General features: G+C 40.7%; 1 protein-coding gene across 1 annotated transcript in view; it reads left to right on the forward strand.

The window, feature by feature from the left end:
• Positions 1-17018, forward strand: part of LOC111139065 (A-kinase anchoring protein 6) — a 364313-nt gene that overhangs the window by 141450 nt on the left and 205845 nt on the right. The window contains 2 exon segments of the mRNA XM_022491196.1: positions 8011-8107; positions 9249-9412. Coding sequence (XP_022346904.1) covers positions 8011-8107; positions 9249-9412 — 261 coding nt within the window.

The following is a 17018-nucleotide window of genomic DNA, read 5'->3' on the forward strand; positions in this document are numbered from 1 at the left end:
CTTGGGCATGTTTTTATTATCTGAGGTTTCAGGAAGAAAGTCTCCTTAGGAGGAATGAGGACTTTTTGTCTTTATATCTTATTGCCCCCTCCTCCTTCTTCTTCATCTCCTTCTCCTTCTCCTCCTCTTCTTCCTTCTCCTCCTTCTTCTTTTAAAGTAAACAAAGTTTTTATAATGCTTCTCTTTTTGATCATAAACTTGTAATTTCTTTTTCAAGAGTTTTATAGTGCTTTCAAATTTTTTAAGCTTCTGATATTATACCTGGAGGTGTGTTGCGTATTGTCATAACTGATAAATCAGTGACAAATATAGCCACTTCATTTCGTTGGGGAGATATACAATTGTGGTGGTGGCTGACCATTTATTTAATTATGTGGTAAATACCATATGATGAGAGGGTAAAGTTAAATTGATGATTTGGGCTATCTCAGCCAGGGTACAGTTTACATGGCAATTACACTGGGATCATCTAAGTGTAATTGGCAAGTAATTTTGTAAGCGAAGGAACATGACAGCTCATTTACATGGTGTTCACTGAGTAAAATTTGGGGACATTTATCAACCACTTCCAAGCGAAGAGTGACTACACCAACATCTCCCAAAGTGCCATGTGCAGTTTGAAAGCTCCATGGAAGGTTTTTGGTATGAATCTTTATTTATTCTGTGTGCCAGGCACCATTTGAGGCACTGTGGATTCAAGAATGAGTGAGAAGAAACTCTAGGAACTCATGGCCGGGAAGAATATACATCACCAGTTAGTTATCCAGCATGGTAGCAAGTAGTGGTTTGAGCTTTGCACATGTTCTGGGGATACTTAGGAGAATGTGCAAACTGGGAGGATAGAAGAAAGTCAGGGAAAACTTGCTAGAGAGATTGACCCCTGAAATGAATCTTAAAAAAACGAGAGGTCCTTAGCCAGGGGAATGGGGGGGACTGTCCATACCAGTCCTTATCACAGGTACCAGCAAGAGCAGAATCTCAGAGGTGTGAGATGGCTGGTGTAAGCTGGAAACTTGAAGCATTTCAGGAGCATTTCAAGCAGACATGGGACCTGAGAGGTAGACTTGGTTGGGATTTGAGAGGGCTCTGTAGGTCATGCCAGCGGCTGGATCTTATCCTACAATGAAGGAGCATCTTTTCCGGAGTTGTTTTGGAGGCAGGCCATTCTGTGTAATGAAATGGTTTTTCTTGGACTATTATGATAGGCCGGACTGTGTTCTACTGGTGATCTCCTGAAGTAATCACAGCAATCTCCTGAAGTAGGCACTAACATTTCTCCCTTTTTACAGTTGAACAAACTGAGTAACCAGAGGTTCCCCACAGTGACACAGTGGGTGGGTGATGGAGGAGTTGAGATTTGAACCCAGGCCGACCAGCTCCAGAGACCATGCTGTCACCAGCACCCACGTGCTGTCATGGCCTCCTTGACACAATTGACTGCAACTAAGATGCACACCCTCCATCCCCCATTAGATGGTGAACTCTGAGAGGTCAGGGGCTATTTACCTTGTTCATAGCCACATCCCATGTACTTGGGACAATGCCTGCGCCTTCACAGGCAGGCCACAAATAAGGAATAAATGTGGTTTTGAGGGGCCATGACCAAAGGCCGTTGAAGTCAACCTGGCAAGAGATGATGATGAGGGCCTGACTTAAAGGCAGTGTTAATCAATATGGAAGAGTTGAGGTTGAAGAAATTAATTGGCAGGGCTTGATGATTGATTGGACGTGTGGATTTTGTTGGCATATTCTCACAATGTTTCTGATTTCCAACTCCCACACTGCGGAGATGACTTGGCAAAAGAATTTGAAGCAGAGGGAGGCTCGTGCTGCTTTGCACAGAGCTCTTAAATTCCTGAGAAGAAATGTTGCGGACTTGGGATGAGAAGATAGAAGAAACTTCCCTGGAGATAGTTAAAAATAGAATGAACACATCTGCCCAGGATGGTTGAGGGACGGAGCTGCCCTGGGGTAGATGAATGGTTAGATGGCCTTTGGGATTCTTCCCCCTTTGAAAATTTTCTAGTTTAGAATAAATAAAAAGCCTCCCAAGCCACCTATCCTGAATCGTCTGGCTGAAAGATAAAATCAGCACGTCCAAGGACTGGAAAATATTGAGTCCAAATGCCTGGACTGTAGATAAGGAAACAGAAGCCCAGAAGGGTTAGATGCTTTGCCCAAGAGCGCACACTCGAGGCAGGAGGAAGCCCCAAATCATTGGCCTCTCTGTCCGGGCAGCCTCGGCCCCATCTCAGATGGCAACATCTATGTTTGGGCGTCCCCTGCGGGCAGACCTGTGCTGGGCGGTGACACTGGAGAAAGACCATGTGGTCTATGCACCTGCAGAGTTCAGAGAGCCTCAACGGGAAGTGCTCCTTGTCGCCTGAAGTCACCGTAAAGTACCATTTCCCACAGACCACGTTCGGAAAAGAGAGAAAATGAATTTAAAAGTCGTAATGATTTTTCTTTGGTCCCACTTATTTCCGGGTGCTGCTTCAGTGCTTTACAATCATTATCTCTAATTCTCACAATAACCTAGAAGTCAGTATTATTTTCATCTTCTGTTGTAGAAAGCCGAAGCACAGAGAACCCCTTCCGTGAGACCAGGCTACATTAACTCCAGGTCCTACCCTGCACAAATGATGTTAACATTTCGTTGTGTTTCCCCATGGACTTCTGTTTCCATGCACTGGGACTATTCGTTTGTATAGCTCTACTGCCGTCACAGACACCATTCTGAATCTTCATTTTTTTGAGCTTGTGATACATTCTGTGTATTTTTCATGTGATTTCACAATCTTAACTTGAATGGCTATGTAATAACTTGTCCAGTTTTTAGGAGGTTCTTAAACAAAGAACTGTTATACTCATAAAAATCTTTCAATTCTTGACACATATGGCATTTACAAGGTATATTTTGTATTTTGAGGACCACATGATCATCCTCTGTTGTTGGCATTGGGGAGAGGAGAAGAGTAGCTTCCAGCTGCTACCCAGGGGATCGGGGCTTTCTTCCTCACCAAGAGCCTGTGGGAACACAGGATGGTGTAGGCATGGCTCAGAGGGGACCCCAGTGGAGATGGCCTAAGGCAGGTAGCATGTGACTTTTTAAGCCTCTGCTTTTCTGACTGAACACACATTCTTCCTCCTGCCCTTGTTAAAAAAAAAAAGGAAAAAAAAAAGCAAGTTTTCATTTTCTTAGGGTAGTAAAAATCTTTTGTGTGAAGAAAAAGTGTCATCAAGTGCCTTATTCATCAGCATATATACCATCTCTTTAAAATGACAGTGGGAGTAAAAGTTCATCAGTTCAATATGTCTTTCACATTGGGAGACTCCTGACTAATAACCTCTGGTATTTATCATCAGAACAGCCAAGGAACTAAATTCTGGCACACGCTGCTCTCACACACTGAGAAAAACTTTAAAAAGACAGAAGATTTTCTCCATTTTTTTCTACTTTCATTCATTTAGAAGAAAAGCATACCTTTTTTTAATTAAAAAAATTGTGAGCATGCAGAAACATCTGGCCTGTATTACCATAGCAGCCTCCTTAATGGTCTGCTTGTCTCCAGTCTGCCCTTTTAAAATCAACTCTGCACAGCAACCAGAGAGAGCTTTCTAGAACAGAGAACTGCGCCCATCCATTTCCAGTGTTCTGACATCTTCTTCCCTGACTCTTTCATGGCCCTTGGAGTTAATGACCACATATCACAGCTTCCGCCTCTCCTGCTAATACCCTGTCCCAGCCACACCTACCTGCCTTCGGCTTCCTACTTCCTGCTACAATAAATGCTGTCTCCAGGCCTGCATACAAATTAGTCCTTTCTCCACTAGCTCTCTGTAAGGCTCTGCAGAACCTGGTGCCCAGCTTGGGATCCCACAGCACCTATCCAGCACCTGCCACACTTGTACAGAATACAGCCCACACTCTTGGTTTTACTTGATACTTTAATTTAAAAAAAAAAAAAATCTCATTGGGTAGGGCATATTTCTATTCATTTTGCTTAAGGTCCTTCCATTCTCTCTTAGATACCAAACCCTGATCCCACATTTATGCTATGCTGAGTCCTATGATGCTACTGGCTTTTTTTTTTTTTTTTTTAATCTCTTTCACTGAAAAGACTATATGCTGCATGTGCCCAGATTGTATATTGTGTATTGTTATCTTTTGTATCTCTAAGCCTGGCAAAAACTGCCCAGTAAATATCTACTAATTCATGCACTTAAAAAAACTGAAATTGGTCAGGAAAGACTCAATAACTCGTTTTCGGCCTCTTTGATTGTTCACCAACATCTCAATACTCATGGACATCAATGGACCTGGCAGACATTAACAGTATTTCATTGGACGATTGAAAGTCTGTGTTCATGAGACAATGCTGCTAAGGCTGAGCCACTTTCGATCTTTAAGCCTCTGAATGTGAGTATGGTCTTTCCCACTATTTCCTGTGCCAGGAGATCCAAATCTTATGAGTCCTCATGAGCAGTCATTCTTCACTCTTGTCATAGTTTTGTCCACCAAGGTGTACATTTCCTTGATTTCATTTCATATCCACATGACTGCCATACTCCCATCAAACGGGGCTTTTCAGAAATTTGAATAGAATAGGATTAGAGGTAGTATTTTATCTGTTTTATAAAGTCTGATCATGGTCAAAGTAGAATTGGTATAAATTTCGATCCTGCCAAGTTGTAGTGCACCCAGATCTATCTAAGGTGGTGAAGCTAGAGGTTGCAGGTGTGGATATACCCATTCGTCAGCCTCTGATGTATCATCTCTTTGATAATCCAATCCTTTGTCTCAGTCACTGTATTTTCCATTTCCTTAGTTGTTCTCTTCTAGGTGTTCAATTATATGCTGCTTTAAAGACACTAAAAAAGATCTGGAGTTTCCTAGAACCCAGATTACTCATATTTAAGGAGTGTCACATAATCATTGACACAAGAACGTGGTACCCACCTATGATAATGTTGCCATAAATTAAATCTTCAGAGAATGCCCTGCATTTTCAGGGAATGCTGTGGATGTTGCAGAGGGATATCCGGCATTGCTGAGGGAATGTGTTAGGAGCACAAGAATGGAAATGTGTTCAAGTATCAGGTTCAAGGAAAAAGAAAATGAAAGAGGAAGAGAAGCAAATCCTTCCATCTAAGCTTCTTCCCTCAGGAAGAGGTGGGGACAGAATGGGGAGTGCTTAGTGCTTTAGTGGCCAGAAATTTCATTGACAGTTTTGTTAATGTGGCCGCATGGCTGCCTTCTCAGCGGTCCATTATGAATTCCTTAGTTGATATTATTAATGTTTAATGGGTGCACCTGAAAATCAAGCAATATTGTACCATTTGGGTAATAGATATATTAAATGGGTCTTCTCTACAGCATCAAGCTTATCAGCTTATCTTTTTCCTAATAATGAATACCTCATCTCTTCCACTTTCCTAATCAAATGCTTCCACATCATCTTGAGGCAGAACCAGACCCAGCTGCATCTATTCTATACTCTTGGCTTCAATTATGTCAAATTATCCAACCTACTCACAGGTCCTTAGGTTCTCTTTTGCTCTGAGACATAGCCTGATGCACCTCTTCAGAAGCTCATGATTACTAACCATTCAGCACAAGTCTGTTGTAAGTAAACAAAGAATCAGAGAGAGCACTAGGCTAAATTTACAGTTATAAGGAAATCTCAAGAACAGGTTTCTTCCTAAATTGTGGCACTCTCACATTGATCTCAAGTGTTTTTCTTTTCCTTGTCCCTTCTCCCTGAAACATACATGAACCTTATTGCACATGTTCTTGCTTCAGAGTTGAGGATATCTACTGCAGTGGCAAAAAGTATATGCAGTCATATTTTGGCTATAAAGTAATATTTAATTTTTCATGGAGCTCATAGTGTTTGTGTTGACCAGAAGCATTAGGCTTCCCATACTTTGCCACACTTTATTTTATTCAACCATATACCTATAGCCGAAAAAGGACAATATGAGAAAGAGTGAACAGCCTGTGAGAAAACTTACCATTGTTTTTCTTCTGTCGTATTTGGCTAAAACTTCCCTGTTTTTTATGCCTCTAGTCAGATGAAATCGTTCACCATTTTGGAGTCAAACACTTTTTTTAGTCAAAATTCTTATATTTATACTTCATACTCTGATCTGTCTGTCCCCATCTCCTTCATATCCAGTTTCTTTTAACCTGCTTTTTCCTCTCAGCTTTAAAAAGAAGACCCCTTTTTGCCACTAAGAAAAAGAGAGCCCAGAGTCACTCCTGAACATCCGCGATGACTTGGGCTGCACTTTGTCCTCCTAGGGACGTGTTTGGTTGCCCTTTGATGCCAGAGGCCATTTAAACCCCTTAAGTCACTATCAGTCCAGTGTACAGAACAAGCATGATACATGGTTCCTAAACGAACAAATGAATGTACCTAACTTTACAGTTTTGGGTGGTTTAACCTCTTTCATCCAAATTACATTCTAACTGGGTTTGTATCATCATGAGCTTGTGTTAAATATTCTTTTTTTTAATTTTTAAATTTTTAAAATATTCTTTTAATTTTTTAAAAGCTTTTATTTATTTATTTGACAGAGAGAGATCACAAGTAGGCAGAGGCAGGCGGAGAGAGAGAGAGAGGAGGAAGCAGGCTCCCCGCTGAGCAGAAAGCCTGATGCGGGGCTCAATCCCAGGACCCTGGGATCATGACGTGAGCCTATGGCAGAGACTTTAACCCACCAAGCCACCCAGGCACCCCAAGCTTGTGTTAAATATTCTTAACACTAAGCTTAGGGCTCTGCATACAGCTATTGCTCAAGGAATCATCAGTGACAGCGAAATATATTGTATATTGTGGAGCTCTGTCATGGAGAGGCCAACATTTGGCATGTAGTATTTCAAATTCATGTCCTAATTAGTCAACTCAAGGAATTGATTTTCACCCTGAAGACTAGCCATTGACTCAACAGATTGGTTATTAGGATTCCTCTCCACTGGACCTGCTGTGGTTGGAATGCCTTCTAACATTCCAGAGGTGGGAATTCTTTGGAAAGCCACCCATGTTTCTTGAAATACCTAACTGGAAGCCTTCCCTTTCAGAGAGCGCTGTTGATCCAATATGACAGATATCTATGATTTCCGCAAATCTGTTGAACATCTTCCATGTGACCTGAGTTGGAGATGAATGTGAAACTTGAATTTCTTTAAAATTGCTTATAATTTGGTAGTAGAGTGTAGAAATAGAGCAGGATACAGGTGATAAATTCTGTAGTAGAAACACATGTAAGAGCAGGGAGAAAGGAGTCTATAACTCCATGTAAAGCAACAGAGAAGGCTTCCTGAAAGCAATGGCCCTGAGTTGGGATTCAGCCATACCAGCACTTGCTGGGTTTTGGAGGATGGTCATGAGTGAAAAATGCCCCTGATGTGCCTGACATATTCATTTTTCAAGCAGAATCACAGTATAAGAAATAAGCTTTTAAAAATCAAAGATTTGGGAAGCATTTGACTCCTCAGTACAGTACTCGATCCACCTTGATATTCTCTGGTTTGTGTGATACCTGAGAAACAGCCGAGTCCAACCCTTACTCTATTAATGGATTTAGATATACGCACATAAGGCTAATATATTTTATGCTGCCAATTTTTTTATGGTTTCATAAATAGTGCTATCACTAACATTTTTAAAAAGTGAAGAAAAGAGCTCATATGTGCTGGTAGAAATTCAGTATATTTTATAGAGCACTGCTTCTCCTGATATAGCCTACGGGATGTGACTTTTCATAAAAACCTAATGAATTTCTAGATTTGTCAGCTGTTTCCAAACAGATGCACTCTGCTAATCTAGCGGAAACATTTTGAACCCAGATCCCAAATATCAATAGCTTTTAGTATTTAGCAAATTAGTTTGTCTATTGGGTAAATTGGGCTGTGTGGTTCTTGATAAAAAGTAGCAAGTAATTTTGTATGGATGTTTTATGTTTAACTGCCTTGCCAGGGTCTGATGCTCATATTTTTCCTTGCAGAGTTTTAAGTTGAATGTAGACAGTCACTGTGCTCTCAAGGAAGCTGTGGAGGAGGAAGGACACCAACTTCTCGAGCTTATTGCATCTCACAAAGCAGGTAAATCCTCCTGAAATATTGCAAGCCTTTATGTCTCCAGACTATTAAGAATGAAGAAGCATTGCTGTAAATTACTGCATATATTCACTTCCTTATGTATTATTAATATTTACATTATCAGATTGACCTTCAAGATTTATAAATGTTTCATATACTGCATACAATGCTGTGATACTTATACGATGAAATACTGCCTCCAAATGGTCTGTTCATTTTATTTTGGGCTTGCTATTCGCCCGAGTTTCAGTTGAAATCACATTCCTGAAAACTTCACATTGACGTGCTTTTTGATGTAGGTGCCCTGGAAATAACATTAAGATAATGAATGAGAATTGTGCAAATAGTTATAATGCATATGCATTAGGGTACTTATAGGTATCATTACCGATATAAGGCAGGCGGACGAGATACATCCGATTATTCCCCTGCCAGTTCTCACACGTGAACATTTTGCATGTTTTTTTGCTGGTCATTGCATTAGCATAGTTTTGGCCTTAAACCAACTCTTGCCCAGTATTAATGTATTTATGAGGAACAGATGATAAATAAAAAATAATTTTGTCATTTGGTTATACTTACCCTGGTAGCAAAAGACCGTAAGACAGGGTGAATTATAACCTGGCTCTTGCTTTGAGCTTACCACAGCTAAATAAGGAAAGAGCAGCATTAATCGGACATGCTAAGGGAGAGGACTGCTGTCTTAATTCTGGCCCATTTACCGTATTCCTCATCGAGTTCACTTCGCCTATTTCTGTGCATCTTTCTGATCACTGTGAAGTCTCCACACGGATACACACAGGGCCTTCTCTTTGGAAAGTGAAGCTTTGGTGTCAGTAATTTTTATACTTGGTCATTTTTGTTCAACATGCATTTTTTTAAGTCAATGCACAGAAGCTAAGTCGATTCCCACCCAAGCATCTCTGTGGTGATCCTGGTTTTGTGTCCTTATGCCTTCTGTGAAGGCAAAATCCCCCAGCCCCTCTCCTGGGGGACAAATGCTTATATGGCAGGTGATGATAATGGTTGTTTAAAATTAGGCTTACTGTTTGAAATATTCATCTAATTTACTGGCTAAAAGACAATCCTGGGTAAAAAATGCAGTTGAGCCTGTAACTTGTGCTTTCCCCTCCTTTTGGAGAAGGGCTGAAGGACATGCTGCGGATGATTGCAAGCCAGTGGAAGGAGCTGCAGAGGCAAATCAAACGACAGCACAGCTGGATTCTCAGGGCTCTGGATACCATCAAAGCTGAGATTCTGGCTACTGATGTGTCTGTGGAGGGCGAGGAAGGGACTGGAAGCCCCAAGGTAAGTGGCTTGAAGTTTGCCTGATTTCCTCTCATTTCTGCCTTCTTTTGAACTAGGCACCACTGAAGTTTTCTCTCCACCCCGAAGGCTTTTTGTTTCTACTGGGTAAACTTTGTCTATTTCTATATCCATCCATCTATCTATCTGTCTCTATATCTACTTGGATATGTAGATATACAGAGACAAAAGATAAACAAAATGAAATGGCTTAGTTTAAAACAAAAAAAAAAAGCCTACAACTTTCAAGTTTTCCAGGAAGAGGAGTTTTTGTCAAAAGTGGCAGAGTAGGAGGGGGACAATACTTTAGGGGTAGGAGAAAGGGGGACATAAAACATTTAGTAAACAAAACATAAAGCATCTTTAACATGAATAATCAGAATGGTTTTAAATTGTTTTGTTGCAACTATAAATCACTATAATCAGTGCAATCACTCAGCTCTGACATCCATTAGCCGCTTGGTTACAGCAAATTAACAAAGAAGAGAGAAAGTGATTCATTATCTCATTCCTGTTAATGACTATCAGATGCATTGCCTAATTAGGGGATGGTCATTGTAGTGGGAAGAAGGTCATATGCTTTGCTACAAATCTTTTTGCTCTGAGTGTAAGTTCTCCATAATGGTGCATGCACCGAATACAACAAGTACTTTAAAAACGAGTATTGACATGTTTTGGTTATCTATTTTAGATTTATAAAATAACCCATAAAGCATATGCAATTAAACTTTAAACGAGGCACCTTTTAATAACAATGCACTGCTGTTCCAAAGGTATCTTTGGACTCGGGATGTGGAAAATAATTTTATTAATTTGATATTTTCATGTAATCTCTCTTTTGTATTTATCCTTTTTGTGAAAGTCCATGCAGAAAACCAGTCTCATAATAGACTCAGCGTTGAAACATATTGCAACGTGGGGGGAAACAGATTTAAGAGTTCCGGGTTTCTATTCCTGGCATGGACAAAGTAATTAAACCATCATCAAGTCACATTTATTCAGCATCCATGTGGATTGGCATTGTGCTAAATGTATACAGAGCAAGTTAAACAAACCCTTTACCTTCTTAGACTCACATTCTTCAGGAGAAACCCCACCCATCCTGCAATGGTGAGACCACGTAGCCAGGGAAAACCTCGGAAGATTTATAGCTTTGGAACCTCGAACAACAACCTTTAACTTATTTGTTGGAAACAGAGAATGGAACGATGAGCTCAGTTCCACTTAAAGAAGGCTCCTCGAGGAGGTCACATTTCAGGAAATACTCGGAGGAAGGAAGAGCCGGGGCTTGGCACATGAGCACACATTCTAGAAAGTGATGTGATGAAAGGATCAAAGCTGGAACTAATAATATGGAAGGGAGAATGTATTCAGCAGATTTCTCAGGGCAGAAGTAGAGCCCTCTCTAGGAGCAGGCTGCAGGGAGACGTTGGTGGGGCTAAGAATGCTTTGGTTGGGGTTGCGGGGCAGTGATGATGAGAAAAGATGCAACTCGAAAGTCTGTTGTGTTCTATTTATTTATCAAAGCATACTAATTGCTTCCTTTTAAAAAGCTATCCTGTATTGGATACATTCTACATGCCAGTTGTGATTCTCAGCACTTCTGTGGATTCTTTCATTTAATTCTCACAACAAACCTCTCTGGTAGTCCCATGTTATCCTCAGTGGAGAAAAAGGAGGCACAGAGAAGTTAAGTAACTTGCCAACGGTCACACAGGTCCTAAGTAGCAGAACTCACATTTGAATTTAGCCCTTTGGCCCCAGAACCTGTGTGGATCGTGACCCAGAAGACTGCCTCTCACTGGCCCTGCTCAGGGCCAGATATGCTGGTGATGAACGATTAAGTCTCAGGACCTGCCTCATGGAGCTTTATAAATGGTGATGTGCTGTGAAAGAAAAGGGAGCAGCCAGAGCTTGCGCTGGGAGAAGTGATTTAGATCAGGACATCAAGGAGGGCTTCTCTGAGGAGGCATTCCGTGAGCAGGCCAGTGCAGTTGGAGAGGTAGAGAGAGAAAGAGGAGGGTCTGAAGGAAGCTGGGTGGCCTATGGTCACAAAGGGAGGGTTTTGTAGTGAGGAGGGAAATGACATCATTGATTGGCTGCATAAAAAGCTGTTCCTGGCTGTGGTGTGGACCATGGGTGGGTGGAGTCAGGTTAAAGGCTGAGGAGTGCCAAAGAGGAACTGCAGAGATGGGGCAGTCACCTAAATTAATAAAAGACTGGGGGTAAAAATGAGTAGCTGTCTTCACCAGAACCAATTTGAGTTTGATACTTTGAAATCAGCTCATTTTGGGGGTTGTATATTGAGAAGGGAGTAAAGAAGTAACCGGGTGAAGAGAAAGTATTCTCCAAGGAGAGGCAGTGTTAGCATTTCTCAAAGAGAGGAGCACCTGCTCTAGCCCAGCTTTGAGAGGTCAGAACCTCCTTGCTGGGGACCCAGAATCTGCATTGCACAAGCTCCCAGAGAAGCACTGTTGTATAGGCTCTAAGAGGCCCTTTTCCTGCGGGGGCTACAGGATTCTCAACAACCGGGATCTCCACAGAGCATGAAAGAAAGTCTTATAACAGCAAACAATTGATATCAACCAAATGTTTAAAACAGGGACAGGCTAATTAAATCATGCTTCATCTTATCCTAATGAAAGGTTATACAGCCATTTAAAATAGTATTCTAGAAGAAGAGAATTTTAAAACATTGGTAAAGTCCTCTAATATGCAATTAGATATTTTTAGATACCTCTGAATTTTCCAAATCTCTACCATGAATAAAAATTTTAATCAGAAAAATACAGAATATATATAAAATACAAGAATTAAGAAGTGATTTAAATGGTAAAATGGGTGACAATCACCTGTGGGGACTTGAGATATAAATTTAAATTAGTTCAGGAGGAAGGATAAATACAACTGGTTCTTAATGATTTGGGTGCCTCACTTCTAAAGAAACAATGACAAAAACCTCTCTGTTTGAATCATCCCAAAGTCCCAGTGTCTTCCTGCTCAGAGTCCCATCAGTTTACAGAGACTAACCTAAGTATTCTTCGTGAATACTATCTCTGTGTCAAGCATTCTGTGTCACATGTGTGCAGAGTCGTACCACTACAAACAGCTCCTGGAGAGGTTTCTATAGGTTTTGGCAGCCGTGGAAGCTGTGGGAGGTACAGAGAGTTTGACTCTGACCTGGCAGAGCCAGCAATACCCTAGGCCTTCTACCTCTCAACTAGCTTTCTCTCCCCAGTCTGGGCTGAATTTTCTCTGGACAAATGAACTCCTCCATAGTCAAGGGTGAAGGTGAAATCCATTTAAGACAAAGGTAATATATTTCTAATTTAAGCCTAGGAAACTATGGAGAAATCAGTATGATTATTCTTTCTATCTGTTTAATATCCATGACCTGCCTGCTTTCCTCTGTGGGGCAAACACAGAGAGTATCAGGGGAGGCCCAGACTCTGGCTGATGTCAGACTGCCTGAGTTCCACTCGGGACACTCGCTAGCTGGGTGTCCTTGGGAGAACAACGTCACTTCTCTGTGTCTCAGCTTCCTCATTTGTAAAATGGAGGCCCTGATAATAACCCCCTCAAATGGGCTGCAGTACAGATTAAAGAGCTGATGTATCTACAGTGCTCACAACAGTGCCTGGCATGTGGGAAATCCTAGATAAGGGTAAATGGACAAGTTTTCATTTCTGGTGGTGGAGACAGTAAACCAATAATTATAATAGAATCTGATAGATACTCTACATTAGATAGGTATGCAGCACTCTGAGTACACAGGGAAGGAAATAATGAACCCTGTTTGGGGGTCTCAAAAGAAAGATTTACAGGGGAGTTGATGTTTTAAATGAGGGGTGGAAAGGATTTTTGCCAGCATGAAGATAATGAAAAGGGAAGATTTACAGGGGAGTTGATGTTTTAAATGAGGGGTGGAAAGGATTTTTGTCAGCGTGAAACATGTGCAGAGACCTCAAGGTGTGAAACGTGTAGTGTGGCTGGAACATGGGATCTTATTGTGGATGAGAAGTAGGCTGGCTTGCCACTGTACCAAGGCTCAAAATGTGGCCAAAAAATAAAATAATAAAATAAAATAACCCTTAATGATCAGTGATTTGGGCAGTAATTCTTCATATATTTGTAATTGACATTGTTCAAACCACTGAGAGAGCCCTATACAGACTTTATATCTACGACGTACTTACTGTTTAAAAAGAAACTTTTCTTGCCGTATTGCATGAAATAAAGCAAGCCTAAATAGGTTACCCTGAAGTTGTCCAAGACTAAAAGCTTGGATTCTACTTGTTATCTCTCATGTCCGTTCTCTTTCCATGACGTGACCTTGCATAGGTCACATATACATTGTGCCATGAAATGCATCTCCAAGCAGAGCAGTTATGATCATCTATTTCATCTTAGACCTAAAAGAGAACTGAAATTAAAACATAATAAAAAAATAACTCCAGAATTCATCTTAAGTTTACTTCAGAGGCTACTGGGAACTTGAGAAGCATAATAGAAAAATCTAAAGAATATATCTAGGGGGTATTTTTCTTTTTTACCTTGTTTGAGAGACTGCAGAAAAGGACTTGGTCTTAGAAATCTTGTAAAGAAGGAGGATAGGAGGAAATTCAAAGACTCTGGGAAACTTCTCCCCCAGGACTCAGCAGCGCACTTTATTTGTTGTATTTCATTTTTTTAAAAAAAGTGTTTTCCCAGGACTGTGCGATCTTTTATACATGGAAATAGAGAACAGAATTCACCAGTTCTAGAAATAGAGCTTTAGCACTCACTTCCAAGGATTGAAAATATGCTTATAATTATGTATTTTATTTTAAGATAGATTGGTTAAAGTTTATCAGCTAAAACTAGGCTTTCAGTATGTTAAATTTTTGAATGGTGCGTAGCTGGAGGGATTTCAAAACACTGAACACCCAACACCTAAGAAAGGCTGTATTCTTTTTTTTTTTTTTAACCTTTCTAGGCAAAACCCCAAAATCCTGAAAGCAAGAAAGCATTCTTAAACTTTGCACATTGCCTCCTTTAAGATGTTCTTATTCTCTGTTTCTTTACTTGTCACCTCTTCAGCCATCATTATAGCTGTCTTAGAATCAAGGCCAGGATGTCCCTAACACAACGGCTCAAACTTTGCATCACTGTAATCAGACAGTGGTTCCTTTGTCCTCTTTAAAGAAACAGATGAGTTTCAAGGGGCACCTGGGTGGCTCAGTCGGTTAAGAATCCGACTCCTGATTTTGGCTGGGGTGTGCTTTCAGCCTCCTCAGACCGAGCCCTGTGTCTATTCCATGCTCAGCAGGGAATCTGTTTGAGATTCACTCCCTCCCCACCTCCACCCCTAAAGCTTGTTCTCTCTCTCTGTCAAATAAATAAATAAATCTTAAAAAAAAATAGAAGAAGAAAAGTTTCCAGCGCAAAGAATATTTGAAGATTTTATTGCAAATTCAGAAAACTTTACAGCTACCAGAAGGGTGACCTACCCTGGGTTCCATCAAACATCTTCATTTCCTTAGTAAAAGGAGATAGAGGGTGAGGTGCTTTGAACCCCAGACTTGTGCTTATTTATCTACCTTCTTTGAGGTTCTTAGATTGACATCTTAGATTGTCATCCCTTTGGAAATGGATATAAGACTATGAAGGTCATCAGTGTTATCTGTTCAACAATAGCACTTAGAGCAAGCTTAAGAACATTTCTTAAATATGTTTGCTCAGCCCTACAAATGACAGTTTTAGATAGTGGCTAAGAAGGGACATACACGTGGCCTCTGACTTGGTTATGTCGCAGACAACCTGGACTTTATTCAGATGTCTAGGGAGGGCAAGTCCAATATTAACACATTTTTTGTGTGTTTATCAGACAACTTAGTATTAACCTAGTATTATGTTAATAAATTATAGGTAACTTTTTGGGGGTGTCTGGGGGTGGCTTAATTGGTTAAGCATCTGCCTTGGGCTTGGGTCATGAGCCCACATCAGGCTCTCTGCTCAGTGGGGAGCCTGCTTCTCCCTCTCCCTCTGCTGCTCCCTCCACCGTCCCCCCCTCCTTGTGCGCTCTCTCTCTCTCTCTCTCTCAAATAAATAAAATCTTTTTTTTTAAAGATTTTTTTAATTTATTATTTGACAGACAGAAATCACAAGTAGGCTGAGAGGCAGGCAGAGAGAGAGGGGGAGGCAGGCTCCTTGCTGAGCAGAGAGCCCGATGTGGGGCTCGATCCTAGGACCTTGGGATCATGACCTGAGCTGAAGGCAGAGGCTTAACCCACTGATCCACCCAGGTGCCCCTCAAATAAATAAAATCTTAAATAAAATTAATTATGGATAACTTTCCTTAGCCGAAGTGGGGAGAAAGAAGCTGATTTGGAGAGTACCTTTGTATGCTATTTTCTCTGTGTTCTATAGTGCCTCTTGGGCAATATTGCAGCTGGATATTATTATACTGGAAAGGAATTTGATCCTGATGCTTCCAAAGCATCTTTGCTTTTCTGGCTCAAAAGCTTATGTAGGCAACATACTCTTTAAGGTCTTCAGAAACAACATAGAAGTAATGAATGGGAATTGCATTCAGGTGTTGCTAGTCCCATATACACGGATGGACACATTCATAGAGAATTACTTGAGATACTTTCCTATCTTCCTCATGCAGAAAGGAGCACAGCTCTATGTGTGAAAAGGAACCAGAAATGATATAGTAAGATGAAATTGTGCCTAAAGTGGTAGAGAGAAAGACAATAGGGAAAGGCCTGGCCATTATTTATTGAGTGCTGACAGAATGCTCTGCCCAGCGCTGGGCCAGACAGGAGGGAAGACATGCTCAGTGGTCTTATCATCTCAGTGTAAGCACACAGTGTAACATCTTGTCTAATGTAAATTGGGCTATCTCAGATCTAGAATAATAGATCACCCAAGATTCAGATCATCTTAATTAGGATGTTGGCAGATTAAAATGGAATGTGGTTCTTGATGCAAGCAAATGAGTAGTAAATGCATTACCAATTCCCCCTCTTTTATGTGGAATTCTTCCTAAAAGCCAGTATCTGCTCCAGTTCCTTTTCTGCTGAACTATATAAATACAGTCCTGATATGCAGTACCTAGGGAGCGCCCTTTCTTCTGCAGTGGATTCTTCAGTAGTGCTTTTTTTGTTATCAGAAGGGCAACTTTTCTTCAAAAGTGTTTTTGAAAAGACAGAAACAAAAGTGAGTTACTTCTTTGAAGATCTGTTGTAGGTACTAAATTTATGATAGAATCGAATAAGAGATAGTTCCTCTAATCTCCTTGAGGCACTTAAATTTGCATATTATCAGATATATGGGTGGATCCAAGATGAGGAATTTTTTTAAATGGTCTGCCACTCTAATGAGGTGACTGAAAATGATTTGAGATGATAAAAATATACAGCAGGTCAAAGGACAGCTAACTGGCATCCCTATCATGGTGTATATAACATGTAACACCAGAGCTTATCTTAATTTTTCACACTGTATTTCCATTGCTGGTGGTGGCCTCAAGACCTAAGTGTTTGGCTCAGCAAAAATCGGGAGTGAAATTCTTTGGTGTCTCTAATCAACACAGAGAAATGTCATTGATATGAGGAGGTAGTCT

This window comes from Enhydra lutris, unplaced genomic scaffold, assembly GCF_002288905.1.
Source record: "Enhydra lutris kenyoni isolate GAN:26980312 unplaced genomic scaffold, ASM228890v2 scaffoldscaffold4, whole genome shotgun sequence".
In the NCBI taxonomy this organism is placed as follows: Eukaryota; Metazoa; Chordata; class Mammalia; order Carnivora; family Mustelidae; genus Enhydra; species Enhydra lutris.